Raw genomic sequence first — 20,502 nt, 5'->3', positions numbered from 1 at the left:
TTAATGCTACCTTAAAGTACCTGGTACAGATGTTTACTTCGGTCTTACATGATTACAGCAGATCATTTGTTTCTTCTTTTCTTGGGAACCTTTCTGAAGTTTTATAAAATAATAGTCAATGTTCAGTATTTTTACAATTTCAAAAAAAATTTTGCAATGAATTTTTGATTCTATGTATTACAGACATATGTATACACACAATATTTAATTTCATTGCTAGGAGACAAATCTTTAAAAGCCTTGTGAAGGGAGTATTGATGCTTTTTGTTGTTGTTGTTGTTAGATGGAGTTTCACTTTGTTGCTCAGTGGCGCAATCTTGGCTCACTGCAGCATCCACCTCCTGGTTTCAAGCAATTCTCATGTCTCAGACTCCCAAGTAACTGGGATTACAGGAGTGAGCCACTGTACCTGGCCAATGCTTTTATTTTATCAGATGATACAGCCAGGGCCCAGCTTTGTTAAATGTCTTGCCCATGCACACCCTTATCTTTTAAGTCTTTTCTTTTGCTTTTTGAAAAAGCTCTCTGGTAAAGCAGTAAAGAGTTTTTTCTTTTTTTTTTTTTTTTGAGATGGAGTCTCGCTCTGTCACCGAGGTTGGAGTGCAGTGGCACGTTTTTGGCTCACTACAACCTCCGCCTCTGGGGTTCAAGCAATTCTCCTGCCTCAGCCTCCTGAGTAGCTAGTATTACAGGCGCATGCTACCACACCTAACTATTTGTTAAATATTTTTGGTAAAGACGAGGTCTCACCATGTTGACCAGGCTGATCTTGAACTCCTGACCTCAAGTGATCCGCCTGCCTCAGCCTCCCAAAGTCCTGGGATTACAGGCGTGACCCACCGTGTCTGTTTATTTCTATGTTTTTAAACATTATTGATACTTAGAAACTTGTCAAATATCTAAAAATGAGAATTGCTACTGTTTGACAGATTTCTGGGATTCCTTCTATCTTGTGCAGTCCTAAATAATATCATGATGCAAGGCTGTGAATAATTTACAAACTGGATATTTCCTATTTCAGTAATTGAGTGTTATCTCTTCTGTATGATTTAGTGTTTAGATGAATTTGATTTGAAATAAATTGATTTAAATATCAATGTAAATTAGTCAAAAAACCTATTTAGTTCTTTCCCCCACAAAAGTACATTTTTTTATTTAACCCGAACAAATATTCTTTTAAATTCAGTTTCATTTTCCTAGAAGATCATTCTATATATAGAAATGCAATACTTTATTTAAAAATTTTCAGATTAATTTTATAGTTGTATTAGAAACCAAATGATTTGTTTTGTTTACATAAGCCAATTGAAATAGCGCTGAAGTTATCTCTTGCACACTGATTATCGATGCACATTTGAAAGCTTTTGTTCTATATTACCTGCACCTGCATTTTAGTCAGCAATTATTTTGTTTGACTTGAAAATATATTTAGTTGTACCTTTTTCTTTTTCGTATACACAATTTTTAAATAACATGTGAATACATATTTTTCAAAGAAATATTTCAGGCTGGGCACGGTGGCTTACACCTGTAATCCCAGCACTTTGGGAGGCTGAGATGGGTGGATCACGAGGTCAGAAGATCGAGACCATCCTGGCTAACACAGTGAAACCCCATCTCTACTAAAAAAAAAAAAAAAAAATTAGCCTGGTGTAATGGCAGACACCTGTAGTCACAGTGAGTTGGGAGAGGCAGGAGGATGGCGTGAACCCAGGAGGCGGAGCTTGCAGTGAGCTGAGATTGTACCACTGCACTCCAGCCTGGGCGACTGAGCAAGACTGTCTCCAAAAAAAAAAAAGAAATATTTCAAATATAGACAGGCAGTTTGGGAAGAATCTAACCAGAATCTAGATCAGTATGAGAAAATTTAAATACTGCATTAGGCAGCTGATTTTTTTTTCCTTTAAGAATATTTTTGGTTAGGATTTCCAACTGATAAATCAGCAGTATACTATAGAGCTACAGATTGGAAATTCACCACTATCACCTCTCTGTTTTTTTCCAGAATTCCCCAAAGGGAGCATGGTCTTATAACAGAGTCCTTACAACAGAGCATGTAACAACTACTCATCAGGGAGCTAAAATCCCTCATCCAAGTTAAATCACAACTCATTGTTTTTGGATAGGATACTTAAGTTCCTCCAAATAGTCTACAGAGAAATGTGAACCCCTAAAAAGAGTTTGTGGTTCTTTCAAAAAACAATTACTAAGGTTTTGTGATCCTTTGTCTCAGATCAGGGGTCAGCAAACTTCTTCTCTAAAGGACTGGAGAGTAAAAATTTTAGACTTTGTGGCCAAGAGGCAAATTTAAGGATATAATGAAGAGACATAGGCTGGGCGCGATTGCTCACGCCTGTATTACCAGCACTTTGGGAGGCCAAGGCAGGAAGATCACTTGAGGTTAGGAATTCAAGACCAACCTGGCCAACCAACATGGTGAAACCCTGACTCTACTAAAAATACAAAAATTAGCCGGGTGTGGTGCTGCATGCCTGTAACCCCAGCTACTCAGGAGGCTGAAGCAGGAGAATTGCTTGCGCCCGGGAGGTGGCGGTTGCAGTGAGCCGAGATTGAGCCACTGCACTGCAGCCTGGGCAACAGAGTGAGACTCCGTCTCAATTAAAAAAAAAAAAGAAAAAGGATATCATGTAGAGCCATATACAAGACAGAAAACAAACAGCCACAAATTTTTATTGACAAAAGTCAACACAATAATAATAATTGGGTAGAGTTTTTAAAAATATAGGCCTACTAGTCAGAAGAATGAAATTGCAGGGGGAGGGATAGTATTTTGCTTAGTTTGTGTTTATCGTTTGCATTTTCTGTCACCAAATCAATTGCAAATGTCCATCTCTGAAAATGATCCTTAGCTCATAGGTTGTGTAAAAATAGATGGCAGGCTAGAATTAGCCCATAGGCCGTAATTTGCTGACCCCTGTGTTAGATAAGAAGTTACCTCTATTCTGTGTTACTTTTGAGCTTGAACAGATAGCACTGCTCTATTTATGTAACCCTTTTGAAGATAAAGTATTGAAAGAGAGATTGGTCAGTTTTAAGGGTTTAACTATAATTTTTGTTTATTAATTCTTGTTCTGGTGAAACAACAGAAGTCTTTCCACTCATTGTCATTTTTGTGAATGTCTGGTCTTTTGAGAATTTGTTGAGTCTTTAAGTAAAAATTTGGAACAGGCATTTTAGTGGAGGAAAAATGAGGTCTATAATGTACTCCCAAGGACACAGAATATTGTATAGTTTTAAGTATTCTTATATATAATACAAAATGAATAAATGCCTTTTTAATACTAAAACTTTATATTCAACCGATCCCACTTTTTTTGTTTATACAGGAAAAGAAGTTAAAGGGCAAGCCTTTCTTCAAATGGCTAACATTTTTACAGTTGTGGGAATGATATTTTCTTTTTCCTTAATCATTTTAAAGGTTTTTAAATGAACATTGTTCATGCAGTTGTGTAGTTAACATGCAAGCCCACAGTCTGCTCACAACTGAATTTGTTGTTGTTGCTCTTTATTTTTCTAGGATTTCTGTCTCTGTAAGATACATTCATTCCCCAGTAATGACACTTTGTATATACCATATGACAGCCTTGTTCCTAATATGAATTATAAAGGGCATGCAATTAACCATCCTCTGGTATGAGACTTATATCTATTATGGTCTTCACTAAAGCGTCTGTCTGATGGTGTGATGTTTTAGGACTTGAATATTTGGTGTTTCTTGGTTCATTGTAATTTCATATTTTCACACAAGTTTGGTCTGTTTAGCCTTTATTTTTGTGTCCTTTCTGTGTTCTCCTCACCTCTCTGCTTCACCTTTCTTTTAGCAAAGATGAGGATTTCTACCTTCAACATACATTGTTGGTCTTGTCTTCTGTTTTTGTTAGGAGGGACAGCAGTGTGATAAAAGAGGAAATCAAAGCCTTTCTTGCCAATCGGAGGATTTCCCAAGCAGTTGTTGCACAGGTAACAGGTAAGAGCTGAAGAGCCCTTTATTCTGGAATCATGTCTAGTCTCTGCCTTCTGGTGCAGATGTTGGAATAATGCTTGCATTTCTGCATTGCAGTGCAGATCTGTCAACTTAGGCATAATTATGTATGCCTGTGATTTAAAACCCATTATCTCCAATATCACTGAACTTCTCTAGTGATTTTTTTTGACTTGTGCTAGTAAACTTTATGGCATTTGTAATAAGCACAAAATTCCCTATTTTGTGGCTAAAAAAGGTTCCTATAGTTTGCTTTTGATTGTAACAGAGCATATGACACATGCACATCCAACTGCTTTCTATACTATATATTTTTAAAAGCTTTGTAGTCCTCCAAATATAATTCCTGATTATACCAGTTAAAAAATGATTCATGAGGGTAAAGAAAGTTGTTTTTTAATCCACTTTTGCATATGTAAAAGCACTCCTTGAAACATTACTGAGAAGAGTTACCATTGTCTTCTCTTTGTTCTTTATATCCCATCCCATTCTCCACCCCCACCCAAGCCCCATCCTTAGTATGTGGTGTATTGTGTCATTCTCTATTCAGATTGCATTTTTTAATGAAGTTCTTAAATTTGGAGGCAGATGTCTTTTGTTTGTTAATGTGTGAACTTCCTTTCTTAGATCTCAGTGATTTATAAGACCCTTAAAAAATTAACTGGGCCTTAGTCATTAGAAGAACCGGACACTCTTTCAAGTACATTTTGTAGTTGCAACGTTGTTATACTTTGTATATTGATAGATAGAAAAATTAATTCTCCCCTCCTTTTATTAACATTCTACTAGCTGGCTATGTGAATTTGGGCTTTTTAACCTCTGTGCCTCCGTTTTCTTCCTTCTACAATGAAATACTTGGATCTGATCTTCAACAATAACTTATGATTTAAAAATATTATTTCTGTTCTCCAGACCATGATACATATTGGAACTAATTTACCTAAAAGGTTGTTACTGGCCATTAATTTGGTTAAAAATGAAACTCCAGAGTTTAGAAGTCTTACATTTCATCCCAAGTATCTAAGGTCAGCCAATCTTTTATAGTGTGTGTGTGTGTGTGTGTGTGTGTGTGTGTTTAATATATTACACTAGTAATATATTTTTATAAACGACACTTCTGTTTATGGAAAATACTTTAATTAAAGGTGTCCTTCGGTGTAGAAATCTTATACCAAAGGATAGTGTGTTAGTTTAGTTGTTGTAGTATTTGGGTGTTTTTCTACAGAATATTTAAAATATGTTGTTAACCTTTACCTTCAAGGACCAAGTTATGGTGCTTAATGCAATGTAAGGACAAGTCAAGCAGGTTTTAGTGAAACTCACTGATCTGGACTTTGAAAAGATGAAATGTTGTCTTTCAGTACTTACATTTCAGCCTCCATTACTAGAAGCAATAGTATCTTCCAGTTTGCCAGCCTAAAACTAAAAAGACAAAATTTTAGTGTTATAGAATATCATTGCAATGTTGATTTTTTTTTTTTTTCAGGTAGAAGCATTTCTTAGTGTATTGAATTCCCTGAATCTTGAATCATTTAGGACTTTTAAAATAGTAGCTTTGAAACCCATCCAACCTTAGTTAATACAAATCATAGTAACATACCTTTAAAAAGCATTTATTGAACATATCTAAAGGCATTGGATAAACCATAATGGGTTAAACATGATGCATTAAATATAGTATTGCTTTTTTGGAAAGGGAAACTGAAAGATATGTTTCCCTATCTTGCTATTCAAAATATAGTACATGGAACAGCGTTTTTGGCATCACCTGGGAGCTTGTTAGAATTGTAGAAATACTGAATACTGCTCTAAATGTGCTGAAACATAATTTACATTTTAACCACAAGCTCAGGTGATTTCAGTTTGAGAAATGCTATTCTAGGAGACTGGTAAACTTTACTGACTTTAACTTCAGTGGATTGGCATTGTTTAACATTACCTCACTCAGTAATGGTCATCATGATGCCATCCCCTGTTTTTATTTTTGTTTTTGTTTGTTTGTTTGTTGGTTGGTTTTGTTTGAGACAGGGTCTTGCTCTGTTCCCGAGGCTGGAGTGCAGTGGCCGGTGATCATGGCTCACTGCAGCATCCACCTCCTAGGCTCCAGTGATCTTCCCATATCAGCCTCCTGAGTAGCTGGTACTAGAGTTGTGCACCACCACACCTGGCTAATTTTTATTTTTCACTTTTTTTTTTTTTGAGATGGAGTCTTGCTCTGTTGCCCAGGCTAGAGTGCAATGGTGTGATCTCTGCTCACTGCAACCTCCTCCTCCTAGGTTCAAGCGATTCTCCTGCCTCAGCCTCCCAAGTACCTGGGATTACAGGCGCCCGCTACCCGCTACCATGCCTGGCTATTTTTTGTGTTTTTAGTGTAGGTAGGGTTTCACCATGTTGGCCAGGCTGGTGTCGAACTCCTGAGCTCGGGTGATCCACCCACTTCAGCCTACCAAAGTGCTGCGATTACAGGTATGAGCCACCGTGCCCAGCCTATTTTTTACTTTCTGTAGAGAGGAGGTTTCACCATGTTGCTCAGGCTGGTCTTGATCTCCTGGGATTACAGGCGTGAGCCACCACACCCGACCATCATCTTCTGTTTTTGCAAGAAAGAACTGAAAATGCAGTTACACATTTATTATCTGTTGTACCACATAACCTTTCTTTTGCTGCCATAACTATGGGATTTGGTAGTGTTACAAACTTATTTCCCGCTTTCAGCCTCACCCCAACTTGTTCTTCCTCCTCTTCATTTCTACTCCAAAAGCTTGGGTTCCTCTTCCCTTGATCAGATATCTTTTGATGATTCTCCATTGTCTAAAAAATGAAATTTCTTATAATCTGACTCCAGCCTTCTCTTTTGTTGTCATCCTCTATTCAGTATGCCCCCAGCTGAATTTCACTATTTGCCATTCCCAGAATTCTGCTCAGTTGGATGCTTCCGAAGTTTTGGTTGTGCCAAAGATACCTTTCACCTCCTCATCCCAGCCTTATGAATTCCTGTTTATCAAGATTATCTCAGTTGTTACCCTCATTTTAACTTATTGACCAATTTAGTCCTTGCAGACCTCTCTTTTTTTCTGAAATGAATTACACTTAGTTCATCACCCTGAGGTTTAGTACTCATTTTAGTTATGCATTTTAGAGCAGTGTTCTTCAAGAGTGACCTTTCCTTATACAAAGAGTCTAGCATTGTGCATGTACTCTGAACATTCCATGTTTACCTAGCTGCCTTATAGTATAAGAGGAGAACTGGTGATGCTGACACAAGCTATACATGTGAAAATTTGTCCAGTGTGACTTTCTTCAGTGGTGTGCCCTCTCCAAAAATAATAATTCATTTGCTCAACAAATGCTGTGTGAATTTTTGCCCTTAAGGAACTTGCATTTTTCCTTTATCTACTTCAGTTGTTTATATCAGGCCTGGGGAATGAGGATGATTGATAACCATATTGGTTCATTGTCCTATTGGTCAATATACTGAACTCCTGTGTTTTTTGTGTATTATTGTGTTAACATTTTTTTATCCAGACTGCCCAGCCATCAAGCTAAACTCAGGGGCAAGGTTTCTCATTGCAGAGAAGAGATCCAGCTAGAGAATAGTGAGGCGGTAGAACTGAATAAAGCCTTGTCCTTGTAATTGGTCCACTTAGGTTAGAGTGAAACTGAATATGGAAACCTTCTGGTCACCTAGAGCTCACTCCCTGCAGTACCTCATCAGTGTATATACATATTTTTTTGTCTTTAAACAAATTAGTCAAGTGTATCTTCAAAGAATATGTACCTAATGAAATCTACCTTAAGGTTTAGGATGTGGTTATCCTGAATCTTATAACAAGTTATCTTAAAAAGATTTAAGTTCAACTGTAATATGTGAAATAAGTCAACCTTGAGATAAAAATGAGAACGAGTGGTGCATAACAAAAGAAAATGCTAAATAAAAAGTGTAATGAGGTGCAAAATTATAACACATGTGCTTGTTCCAGAAACAAATACAGAAGTTTCTTTTTATAGATTCAGAGGATTTCTATAATAAGATAAACAAGAAGTTCATGGGTGGGGTCTGTATAAATAATATCCTACTGATAGGAAAAATGACAGTATAAACAGGATATAATAACAGTGCCTGCTGAATTCCCAGCATGTTATTTGTAGCTTCTTTCACAGTCGCAGCTGTTCCCACCAAGGGTGGATTTTTACCTCTGTAAGAGGTCAGCCAAGATTCTAAATTCTCACTAACAATGGTGGGTTGGTAAGCATAGTCTTTGCTTTAGTAATAAGCACATGTATTCTCTATTCACTTTCGGGGTAAAATGTTTTCTTAGGCTGTTTAAGAATGCTTAAAAATAGTTTTTTTTTAATGACCTTTGGGGAAAAAAATCAAGCATGCAGAATAAATGAGTAAATGGGCAGAGCTTGATGAGCACTTATCAGCCAAAGAAATATACTAATTTGATGCATATCCTCTGAAGAAATAAATACACAGAAGAAGAAAAAAACAGTGCCTCTGAATTTTAAGAAATTTACCATAATTTTATTTTCTTAAAATGTAGTATAATGAAGAAGTAACAGAATCTCAGTGTTCTGGTCGTTCTGCCATAATATAGCCTTGTGACCCAGAGTCTCATTTTCCTTATTTATAAGATAAAGGACTTTGACTAAATAGTTTCTTTCTTAGGTCCATTTGAACTGGCTGCTTTAACGAAATACCGTGAACTGGGTGGCTTATAAGCAACTGAAATTTATTTCTCACATTTCTGGAGGCTGGGAAGTCCAGGATCAAGCCAGATTCAGTGTCTGGTGAGAGCCTGCTTTCTGACTTAATGGACCATGCCATCTCATTGTGTTCTCACGTAGTGGCAGGGGGAAAGGGTCTCTCTTGGGCCTCTTTCATTGGGGCACTAATTCTGGTTCATAAGGATTCAACTCACATGACCTAATCACCTCCCAAAGATCCCACCTCCTAAAACCTTGGAAGTAACAATTTCAACAAATAGGAATTTAAGAGGGACATAAACATTCAACCATAGCAGCTTCTATATATCTTTTCTAGCTGTCAAATTCTATTGTTTTTAAGTTGTAAATGCATTTTATCAGATGTACATCTTACCTGTACCTAGTGATTCTCATTCCCAAAACATAAGAATTTGTGTAAAGACAAGTTCTGAACTGGTTTTAGAAATGTTCCAACTGTACTCAGATCAATTCCTTTTTAACTTATCTTTAAAATGTGGGGTGAAACCACTGCATATTCTATTTAATTATAGCAAAAATTTTTTTACAAAGGTAAAGAATTAAGTTCCCTAATCAGAGAACTTAAGATCAGACATTAAAAATCAACTAAAGTTTCAGAATATTAAAAACAACAACCACCACCACTTCATTTTCTAGAGTAGTTTTAGGTTCACAGCTGCCTTCCATACCTCCCCCAGACCCACTGTCACCATCCAGCACCAGAGTGGTACCTTTGTTAATGCCAGTGAACCTACATTGACACGTCATTGTCACCCAAAGTTCATAGTTTATATTGGTTTTGCACATTCTGTGGTTTTTGGACAAATGTTTAATGACATGTATCCACCATTGTAGTATCACACAGAGTTGTTCCACTGCCCAAAACATTCTCTGCTTTTGCCTGTTCATCACCTCCTCCCCTCAACTCCTGGCAACCTTTTTATTGTTTCCCTAGTTTTGCCTTCCAGAATGTCATATAGTTGGAGTCATACAGTGTGGAGCTTCAGATTGGCTTCTTTCACATAGTAATACACATTTCATGTTCCTCCCTGTCTCTTCATGGTTTGATAGCTCATGTCCTTTTAGCACTGAATAATATTCCATTGTCTGGATGTACCACAATTTCTCTATTCACCTACTGGATGGCATCTTGGTTGCTTCCAAGTTTTGGCAATTATGAATAAAGCTGCTATAAACAAGTGGAATTTCTATCTATATTAGTAAAGCAATGCGGTAGACTATAAGTCACAGACTGTGGAATTGTCCTATTATAATACAACCAGAAATAATTATCTTGCTCATTTAACAAGATTTTATGAATTTCTGCCTAATGGATTTTACCAGTTTTATGTGGATCTCCAATTTGAAGGCTATCACCCATCTACAGATTGGGTGGGCTTCTACATGAAAGATATAATTCTCTCTTCAAATGGAAGAGGTTTAGAGTTTTTCTTTTTGTTAGCAGAAACCTTCTTTTCAAATCTTCTCTGAATGTACTTCATTCACTCATGTTATAATTGTTTTCGCAGAGTGCATGTTGGGATTTTCTTTTGTTTTGCAGCCTTGGGGGAATAGGAACAGATGTTATTCCATGGTTCAAAAAATTCTTACTTTTTAATCTCATTTCCTTCTGTCTTCTTTAATTTTTTGGAAAACTATTTTCTTATAAACATAACACATGAAGTTACTTTTTTTCCCCTCATAGGAAAAAACCAGCCTTCTCCACATCTAAATGCCCATATTTTCTCACTTTGTTGACAGCTAAGTGAGGAACTGGAGTGAAAATAATTTCGGAGGATATTTTTTGTTGTTTGAAAATCAGTTCCGTACAGTTATTGAAATTCCTTGTCCTGCCAGGGCTTCGATCATCTCAGATACAATGCATAGGAGTATACATTTTTGGTGTAAATACTAGGAAGACTCGTTGTCGGGTATAAAATGGCATCTCTTTCACCTGTATATAAAGTAGAAACTGTATTTTAAAAAACGCTACCCTACCACAAGCCCTGACAATGACTTACAAAGGTTAGGCACAGATGTGGTTTTTCCCTCATTCAGTAATTACCATTTTTGTTTCTCTCCAGTTCTTGTTTCCTAAGATTACGGGGAAAAGCCTGTACTTAGATACAATGTTCCTTTGATTGTTGTGTGAAATATTTCTTGCCTAATGTAATTTAAAAATTGTTATATTAAATATGTTAATTGTTAAATATACAGGAATAAATGACAAAAAGAAGAAGTGATACCCAAGTAAGAAAGTCAGAAGGTATCTGTGCGTGATAAAATGGCAAAACCTTAGATTCAGCTGTAGTCTGTCAGTCTTAAACGGTGACTCAAGCCTGTAATCCCAGCACTTTGGGAGGCTGAGACGGGCGGATCACGAGGTCAGGAGATCGAGACCATCCTGGCTAACACGGTGAAACCCCCGTCTTTACTAAAAAATACAAAAAACTAGCGCGAGGTGGCAGGCGCCTGTAGTCCCAGCTGCTCGGGAGGCTGAGGCAGGAGAATGGCGTAAACCCGGGAGGCGGAGCTTGCAATGAGCTGAGATCAGACCACTGCACTACAGCCTGGGCGACAGAGCGAGACTCTGTCTCAAAAAAAAAAAAAAAAAAAAAAACAGTATCATAAATAACTTCCTGCAGAAGAGAGGCTCTGAAGAGAAAATAAATGCCATTTCTTATAAATTCTATATATGGTCCTTTATGCAGTAAAGAATTATCCTATTAACTCTTGAAAGTTTTACTCAGAGTGAGACCTTAAATCAAGGTGCTGCAAATAGTTTTGTCGGGAAGATGTAATACTATATTTAGTGTTACTAAATCTACTTAAGTAAGGAACTGACGCTTGCACTAACTAAACTACAGCTGAGGGCCTTGATACCTGAGAGGCCTATAAATTTTGAAGCATTGTTTCAAATTCTTTTGGCTTAGAAGAAAAGCTTTTAATATCAGAATGTGTCAACTTCAGCTAAATTTGACTATATCATTTGATTCTCACAAAATAAACTTGGAGATGTGCAGGGGAAATTGGTTTTTTCTTCATTTTTATCACCTTTATTAAGATAAAATTTACCTAAGAGTATAGGTTTCTGAGTTGTACCAAACTTACACAGTGGTATAATCATTACCAAATTCAAGATATGAATATTTCAGTATTCCAAGAAGTTGTCTCATGCATCTTTGCAGTCAAATACTGTTCTCCCACCCCCAGTCCCTGGCAACCATTCATCTGTATTCCTTCACTATTGATTTGACTTTTCTAGAATTTCATGTCAGTGGAATCATACAAAACATACCTTTTATGTCTCCAAATTCTTTCATTTAGCATGATGCTTTTAAGATTCGTGAGTGTTGTTACATGTTTCAGTCATTATGACTTTTGAATGCTGAATACTAATCCATTGAATGGATATAACAAAATTAGTTTACCCATTAGTCAGTAGATGGACATTTGGATTGTTTCCAGGGCCTATTTTGAAATAAGCTGCTATGCACATTTTGTGTACAAGTTTTTGTGTTGGATTATGTTTTCATTTCCTATGGGTAAATACCCATGAGTGGGATTGTGGGGTTGTTGGTAAATATACATTTAACTTTTTGAGAAACTGCTAAACTGTTTTCCGGTGTGGCTCCACCGTTTTGTCTTCCCACTAGCAAAGAATGAGGTCTTACTGCTTGCTCTGCATTCTCTTCAGTGCTTGGTGTTTTGTGCTTCTCTGTGAGTTTAGTCATTCTAATGCAGTTATAATGATATCTCACTCTAGTTTTATTTTGCATTTTTCTAAATACTAATTATGTTGAGCATCTTTTTATATGATCATTTGTTACTCATGTATCTTCTTGGGTGAGATATCTGTCAAATCTTTTGTCTATTATTTTTTAATCAGGTTGTTTGCCTTATTTATTATAAAAGCTGTTTGTATATTCTGGGTACAAGTCCTTAAATATACAGATATACATATTTTCTAGTCTGAGGCTTGCATTTTCATTTTCTTAATGTCTTTCAAAGAGCAAATGCTTTAAATTTTTATGAAGTTATGTTTATCATTTTTTTTCTTTTGTGGGTTCTTGCTTTTTGTGTTCTAAGAAAATTTGCTTAAACAGGGCTGGGCACGGTGGCTCACGCCTGTAATCCCAGCACTTTGGGAGGCTGAGGCGGGCGAATCACAGGAGGTCGGGAGTTTGAGACCAGCCTAACCAACATGGTGAAACCCCGTCTCTACTAAAAATACAAAATTAGCCGGGCGTGGTGGTGCTTGCCTATAATCCCAGCTACTCGGGAGGCTGAGGCAGGAGAATAGTGAGCTGCACCATTACGCTCCAGCCTTGGCAACAAGAGTGAAACTCTGTCTCAGAAAAAAAAAAAAAAAAAAAAAACAAAGGAAAATTTGCTTAAACAAAGTCTCAAAGATTTCCTCATGTTTTCCTTTGTAAGTTTTATAGTTTTAGCTCTCACGTTAGGTCTGTGGACCATTTAAAGTTAATTTTTGTATTGAGATAAGGCTTGAGGCATTTTTTTTTTCTTACGGAGATCCAGTTGTTGGAACACCATTTGTTGAAAAGTCTAGTCTTTCCCCATTTGATTACTTTGTTATCTTTGTGGAAATTCAGTTGGACATGCATGCAAGGTCTGTTTCTGGGCTTTATATTCTGTTCTGTCCATCTTTATTCGTATACCAATACAAACTGTAGATTATTATAAGTCTTGAAATCAGAAAGTATAATTCTCCCAATGTTGTTTTTCCTTTTCAAGATCACTATTGACTTTATAGATCTTTTGTATTTTTATATACATTTTAAAACTAGCTTTCAGTTTCCACAGAAAGCACATCTGTAGTGAGATTGGGATTATGTTGAATATATAGCTCAATCTGACATTAGGAATTTCATCTTAATCATATCAAGTCTCAATCTATGAACATAGTTTGATACTTCTCCACTTGTTTCTCTCAACCATTTTAGTGGTTTTCAGTGTGCACGTCTTGTACACATTAAGTTCCTCTCTAAATATTTTATATTTTTGTTGCTATTATATTGGTATTGTTTTTAATTTCAGTGCCCACTTCCTTGTTTCTTGTATCATAGATCAATTGTTTTTATTATATTGACCTGTGAACTTGCTTAACTCATTTATTTGTTCGAGTAGCTTTAAAAGATTTTTTTTGTTTACGATTTTCTGTACAATCATGTTATCTGTGAATAGAGATAATTTTACTTCTTCCTTTTCAATATGTCTTTCTTCTTTCTCTGTTCTTTTTCGCCTTTATTGAACTAGGACTTACAGGTCAGTCTTGAATAGAGTGACAAAAGCAGACATCTTTACCTTGTTCCCAGTCTTAGGGAGCAAACATTCAGTCTTTCACCATTAAGTATGATCTTAGCTGTAAATTTTTCATAGTTGCCCTTTACCAAGATTCCTTTCAAGGAAAGTTCTGTTTATAATTTTTAATAGTTCTTATCATGATGGATGTTGTATTTTATCAAATGCTTTTTCTGCATCTTTTGAGATGACCACATGGTTTTTCATGCTTACTCTTGTTAATATGGTAAATCACATCGACTTATATTCTGGGAAAAGCTCCATTCAGTTATATTATCCATTTTATATTTTTTCATTTAATTTGGTGATCTTAAGAATTGTCACCTCTGTGTTCATGAGGGACATTATTCTGGGTTTATGTTTTACTTCCTATGTTCTTTCTTTTCTTTTCTTCTTTTTTTTTTTTTTGAAACAGTGTCTTACTCTGTCTCCCAGGCTGGAGTGGAGTGGCGCAATCTCGGCTCACTGCAACTTCTGCCCCAGATTCAAGCAGTTCTCCTGTCTCAGCCTCTGGAGTGGTTGGGATTACAGGTGTCTGCAACCACGCCTGGCTAATTTTTGTATTTTTAGTAGAGGCAGGGATTCAACATGTTGGCCAGGCTGGTCTCGAGTTCCTGACCTCAAGTGATCTGCCCAACTCGGCCTCCCAGAGTGCTGGGATTACAGGCATGAGCCACTGTGCCTGGCCACTTTCTAGTCTTACAAGGTCCTTATATAGTTTTGTTATCATAATAACATTGGCCTCATGAGATAAGTTGGGAAGTGGTCCTTTCTCTTGTATTTTCCGGAAGCATTTGTGTAGAATTGGTATTATTTCTTTCTTAAATGTCTTTGCAAATGTACCTTTTTTATTATAGTGAATATCTTACACTGGTCATAGTTTACTAACTGGATCTTAGGGCTTGTGCCCTGTACTGAAGTCAGCAGAATAGAATATAGAACATTAGAGATTATTGGGTCCTTAATATTTGAAAGACTGCCAGCACTTTTCTACTTGATTTCACTCATGGCAGGAATAGTTTTCTCTTGCCAGTTGCCTAAAATAACAGATTTACTAACCACAAACCAAATTAAATTAGCTTTGAATAAGCAGTGGCCCTTCCCTTATGTCCTTGTGATGCCTGAGTAAAGAACATAGTTTTTACTTGCTATGCTATGAGATTTTGCCCCCTATAGTAGTTTGAAAAATATTGAGGCTGGGCGCGGTGGCTCAAGCCTGTAATCCCAGCACTTTGGGAGGCCGAGACGGGCGGATCACAAGGTCAGGAGATCGAGACCATCCTGGCTAACATGGTGAAACCCCGTCTCTACTAAAAAATACAAAAAACTAGCTGGGCAAGGTAGCGGGCGCCTGTAGTCCCAGCTAGTCGGGAGGCTGAGGCAGGAGAATGGTGTAAACCCGGGAGGCGGAGCTTGCAGTGAGCTGAGATTGGGCCACTGCACTCCAGCCCAGGCGACAGAGCGAGACTCCGTCTCAAAAAAAAAAAAAAAAAAATTGAGTGGCCTGTCACTAGATCTCCCAAACAGATCCATGAACACCATCTTGCTTTTGAACATGTTGATTTTAAAGTACAGGTCCTAATACTGCCCCAAGCTCATCATTGTTCTTGATGAGAAATGTAGTCCAGGATTCTTAGAAACTTTCTTACTGTGATCTTTCATTTAATGTTCTGAGTCGTTTTAAGAACTAGAATATGCTATTTTCTTAAAAGTGTTTTTTCTCCCTTGACAGTTTTAAACATATTGTCTTTTGCTTCCAAGCCCTTCCATTGCTGAACAGTTTTTGCAGGACATTTTATTACCAGTTTGTCTTGATTTTTCTAGGAGATAAAAAAGAGTCTTTGAAATTCTTGAGTGCTGTGTGTTAAAATAATTACCATCATGCGTAAGAAATAATAATAAGAAATATCTTAAGCCATTGTTTAGCCACATTGTTTTTACAGTCTTCAGCTTTATCATTAAGCTGAATCCCCATCAGTATCTAGCCGTCCAAATGACTTATAGATGGCCAGTGGTTCTGCTTTTTACTAGCCTGCACCCTCTTAGCTAACCCTCTTTTTTTGTGGGGGGGGGGGTTTATTTTTAGCTATAACTTGTCTAACACTATCAGGTGTTAGATGCCATGCTAACTGTTTTATATACTTGAGAAGCAGGTGTTAACTTCCTTAGTTACAAATGAGAAAACCCAGGCTTGAGGGGATTGACTCATTTGCCAATAGTCATGCAGTTAATTGCTGTTTGTTTTGCCACACAGCCACTGTTCTTTACATAGCAATTTGGTATATAGAGAAAATGTACTGCCATGGTCAAGGGCACTTTGATGATGGACTGCCTGGGTTCAAAAATCTGATTTCCATCCCTTACTTATTATGTAACTTTGGCCAAATTACTTAAGCCTCAGTTTCTTCTCTTCTGGAAAATAGAAGGAATAACAGCAGTACCTACCTAAATGGATTCTTGAGTGGATTAAATGAGTTAGTTTTGGTAAAGTTTCAAATGACACATAGTAAATGCCATAGAAGTTTTTCTGTTATTATCATTAACCATTGTAATTGCTTAATTTTTCAGCAGGCAATCATTTTTCATTCATGTCTCTCCAGATAGACTTTCCTAAAGCTAAGTTTCCTGAGACTAAATATGTTAACCATAATTTTTATAGCTTTGGGCCACTTGATAATGAACTTTTGAACAATAAATTTACTTTTTATATTACTAAATATACTCATGTGGTTCAAACTTCAGAAGTACCTTTAGAAGAGTATACAATGCTGGCTGGGCGAGGTGGCTCACTCCTGTAATCCCAGCACTCTGGGAATCCAAGGGGGAGGGGATCACGAGGTCAGGAGTTCAAGACCAGTCTGGTCAACATAGTGAAACCCCATCTCTACTAAAAATACAAAAAATTAGCTGGGTGTAGTTGTGTGTGCCTGTAATCCCAGCTACTCAGGAGGCTGAGGCAGAAGAATCGTGTGAACCTGGGAGGTGGAGGTTGCAGCGAGCCGAGATCCTGCCGTTGCACTCCAGCCCAGGCAACAGTGCAAGACTACGTCTCAAAAAAAAAAAAAAGAAAAAAGAAAAGAAAAAGAAGAGTATACAATGCTAAATCTCCTTTCTCCTCTATTCCTCAGCCATATCCCCTTCCTGGATGAGACTAATGTTAACAGTTTCTTCAGAAATTATGCATTTATTAGCAAATAAGTATGTCCATTGTCCTTTTGTGCCAAATCAACACCTAGGTTTTTTTAAACTTGGAAATTGTTCCATGTTGGTATATAACAGTATTATCAGTATTTTTGGAAAGAACATAGTATACCATCTTCTAGATACGTAAATTTCAACTATTAATAGTTAGCAATTAAGTAACTATTTTAAACTATTTTTTGTCTTTATTCCACACAAAATAGACACTACTTATGTAACAAATTAAATAAGGTATACTTTGATAAAGATTTAGATAAGATTTCAAGTTGATGATATATTATTCTTTAAGATATACTACTTTTGTATGAGTAGGATTTTTTAAAGTTTTGACTGTGTAATTTAGGAATTTATCCTATAAAAATATTTGCTTATGTCTAGAATGATGACAGTACAAGAATATTTATTGCAGCATATCGTGTGATAACAAAATGCTATAAATAACCTACATGTCCACCAGTAGAGGCTAGCTAGGTAAATTATAGTACATCTATACTATGGAGTACCATTTGCGCATAAAAGAGTAAAGCAGCTCTGTATGTCTCCAGTGGAATGAAGAAGGGGATAGGTTGTAAGGTATGGATGGAAGATGACTTGTTTTTGTTCCTTTTGGATTTTGTACTCCATGTGTAAGTTCTGCATTAAAAAAAAATTCCAACACCAATTTTAAAAACAAATATGTCACAGACTCAACAATAATCTCTACTGGCCAAATTCAACCCCAGGGTTACCAGTTTGTTCATTGTGCTCTCTGATACCAATGAGAATCATAACAAGATTTTGTTGTTTTTGTCAATGTGCATCTAAAGTTTATCTGTAAGAAAAAAATACATAAGAATAACTAAGAGATTGTCTAAAAAGAACAGGGGAAGGCCAGGCATAGTGGCTTACACCTGAAATCCCAGTACTTTGGGAGACCAAGGTGAATGGATTACTTGAGGTCAGGAGTTCAGGACTAGCCTGGCCAACATGAAGAAACCTGTCTCTACTAAAAGTACAAAAGTTAGCCAGGTGTGGTGGTGCATGCCTATAATCCCAGTTATTCGGGAGACTGAGGAAGGACAATCATTTGAATCCAGGAGGTGGAGGCTGCAGTTAGCCAAGATTGCACTACTGTACTCCACCAGCCTGGGTGACAGAGCCAGACTCCGTCACAAAAAAAAAAAAAGTGGGGGGGGATGCGGGGGGAAGAGTTGGCCACATTTGCCCTACCAGATATGAAAATACACTACATAAAGTTAGAGTAAGTAAAACAGAGTCGTTTTATTGTCAGATAAATATATCAGTTGTGCAGGATAGAGTTCATTAATAGATCCTTGGAGATGAGCAAATTTAGCTTAAATAAAGGAAGCCCTTAAAATCTGTAAGGAAATATTTCCATTGATTGTTTGAAAATGAAAAAATAAATATAGATACCAACATTATACCGGAAGCAAAAATCAGTTTTCATATGGAATAAAGAACTAAACGAATATACTTTTTAAAGCTGGAGAAAAGATTCTACACTACTGTTAAAAGAAAATAATGAATATTTTTATTATTTTGGGATAGGAAAGGCTTTCCTAAGCAATACATAAGACCCAAAAAATAAAATTGTATGGGTTTAACTACATAAAAATTTTAAGCATATATCCAGTAAAAGATACTGTAAACAAGATTCACATTGACAGGTATTTGTAGCATTATAGAGCAAAAGATTAGTATCTATGATGGTATCTCAAAAGAGCTCTTACAGGTTATTGTGAAAAACGACAAGTAACCTAATAAAAGATTTGTAAAGAGTAGCAGTGTGTAACTTACGCAAGACAAAATATAAATGGACAATAAACATATGAAAAGATGTAAAGCATCTTAGAATATTAAATAAGAACAATTTAATTGCAAGAGATCAGGGGGAATTTTTGCCCATTAAATCAGCAAACTTTAGAAGATTGAGGGATATTAGTGGTCCACTTCTGTCCATCAAAACCCAGCAAAGACAATAAAACAAAACTAGAAGAAAAACTAGTGAAGCAGTAGCTAGAACCTTAAAACACAGACCAAGTCAAATAAGAATTCTGGATCAAAACAGAGGAAAATGGTGGGAATTCTTGCATAGATACAGTCTAACATAGAAACCCATACCCATCAGCAGTAATTCCTAATCCCCCAGTCCTCCAAGCCCTGGTATGCACTAATTTACTTTCTGTCTCTGTAGATACACCTACAAACAAACTTCCAGACATTTCATAAGATTGAATCATACATCGTACACTACATAAACTTTTGTGTTGGTCTTCCTTTTACTTAGCATAATGTTTTTAAGATGCACACATGTTATAGCATGCATCAGTAGTTCATTCCTTTCCATAACTGAATAATATATCATTATATGCATATACTGTATTTTATTTATTCATCAGTTGGTGGACATGTGGATTGTTTCATTGGTTATTGTCAGTAATAATGCTGCTATGAACATTTGTAGATAAGTTTTTGAGTGGACAGATTCTCCGGGAAATGTGCCTAGGAATAGAACTGCTGGGTCACATGGTAATTCTGTGTTTAATGTTTTGAAGAACTGCCGAAACTCTTCCATTTTATAAAACCACCAATGTATGACATTTCCAATTTCTTCACATACTCACCAACACTTTATGATAGCTATCCTAGTGGATGTGAAATGGTATGTCTCTCATTGTAGTTTTGATTTGCTGTAGTTTTGATTTAGTGAGTAATGTACTTTTCACATGCATCTTGGTCATTTAGGTATGTTTTTTGGAAAAATGTCTAGCCAGATCCTGTGTTCATTTTAAAAATTGGGTTATTTGGCTGGGTGCGGTGGCTCACGCCTGTAATCCCAGCACTTCGGGAGGCCAAGGCGGGTGGATCACTAGGTCAGGAGATCGAGACCATCCTGGCTAACACGGTGAAACCTCGTCTCTACTAAAAAAAAAAAAATACAAAACATTAACTGGGCGTGGTGGCACACGCCTATAGTCCCAGCTACTCGGAAGGCTAAGGCAGGAGAATGACGTGAACCCGGGAGGCAAAGATTGCATTGAGCTGAGATCGTGCCACTGCACCCCAGCCTGGGTGACAGAGCGAGACTCTGTCTCAAAACATTAACTGGGCGTGGTGGCACACGCCTATAGTCCCAGCTACTCGGAAGGCTAAGGCAGGAGAATGGCGTGAACCCGGGAGGCAAAGATTGCATTGAGCTGAGATCGTGCCACTGCACCCCAGCCTGGGTGACAGAGCGAGACTCTGTC

The 20,502-nt window shown here is 37.0% G+C and overlaps 1 protein-coding gene across 3 annotated transcripts in view; it reads left to right on the top strand.

Moving 5' to 3' along the window:
* Positions 1-20,502, top strand: part of HMBOX1 (homeobox containing 1) — a 166,859-nt gene that overhangs the window by 86,487 nt on the left and 59,870 nt on the right. For all 3 annotated transcript variants that reach the window (XM_011944551.1, XM_011944552.1, XM_011944550.1), the window contains one exon: positions 3,903-3,988. In XM_011944551.1, the coding sequence (XP_011799941.1) occupies positions 3,903-3,988 (86 nt within the window). The remainder of the gene's footprint in view (positions 1-3,902; positions 3,989-20,502) is intronic.

Source organism: Colobus angolensis, unplaced genomic scaffold (genome assembly GCF_000951035.1).
Source record: "Colobus angolensis palliatus isolate OR3802 unplaced genomic scaffold, Cang.pa_1.0 Scaffold233, whole genome shotgun sequence".
Taxonomy (NCBI): domain Eukaryota; kingdom Metazoa; phylum Chordata; class Mammalia; order Primates; family Cercopithecidae; genus Colobus; species Colobus angolensis.
The sequence above is the reverse complement of the archived record's forward strand: the minus strand, read 5'-3'. Positions and strand labels throughout refer to the sequence as shown.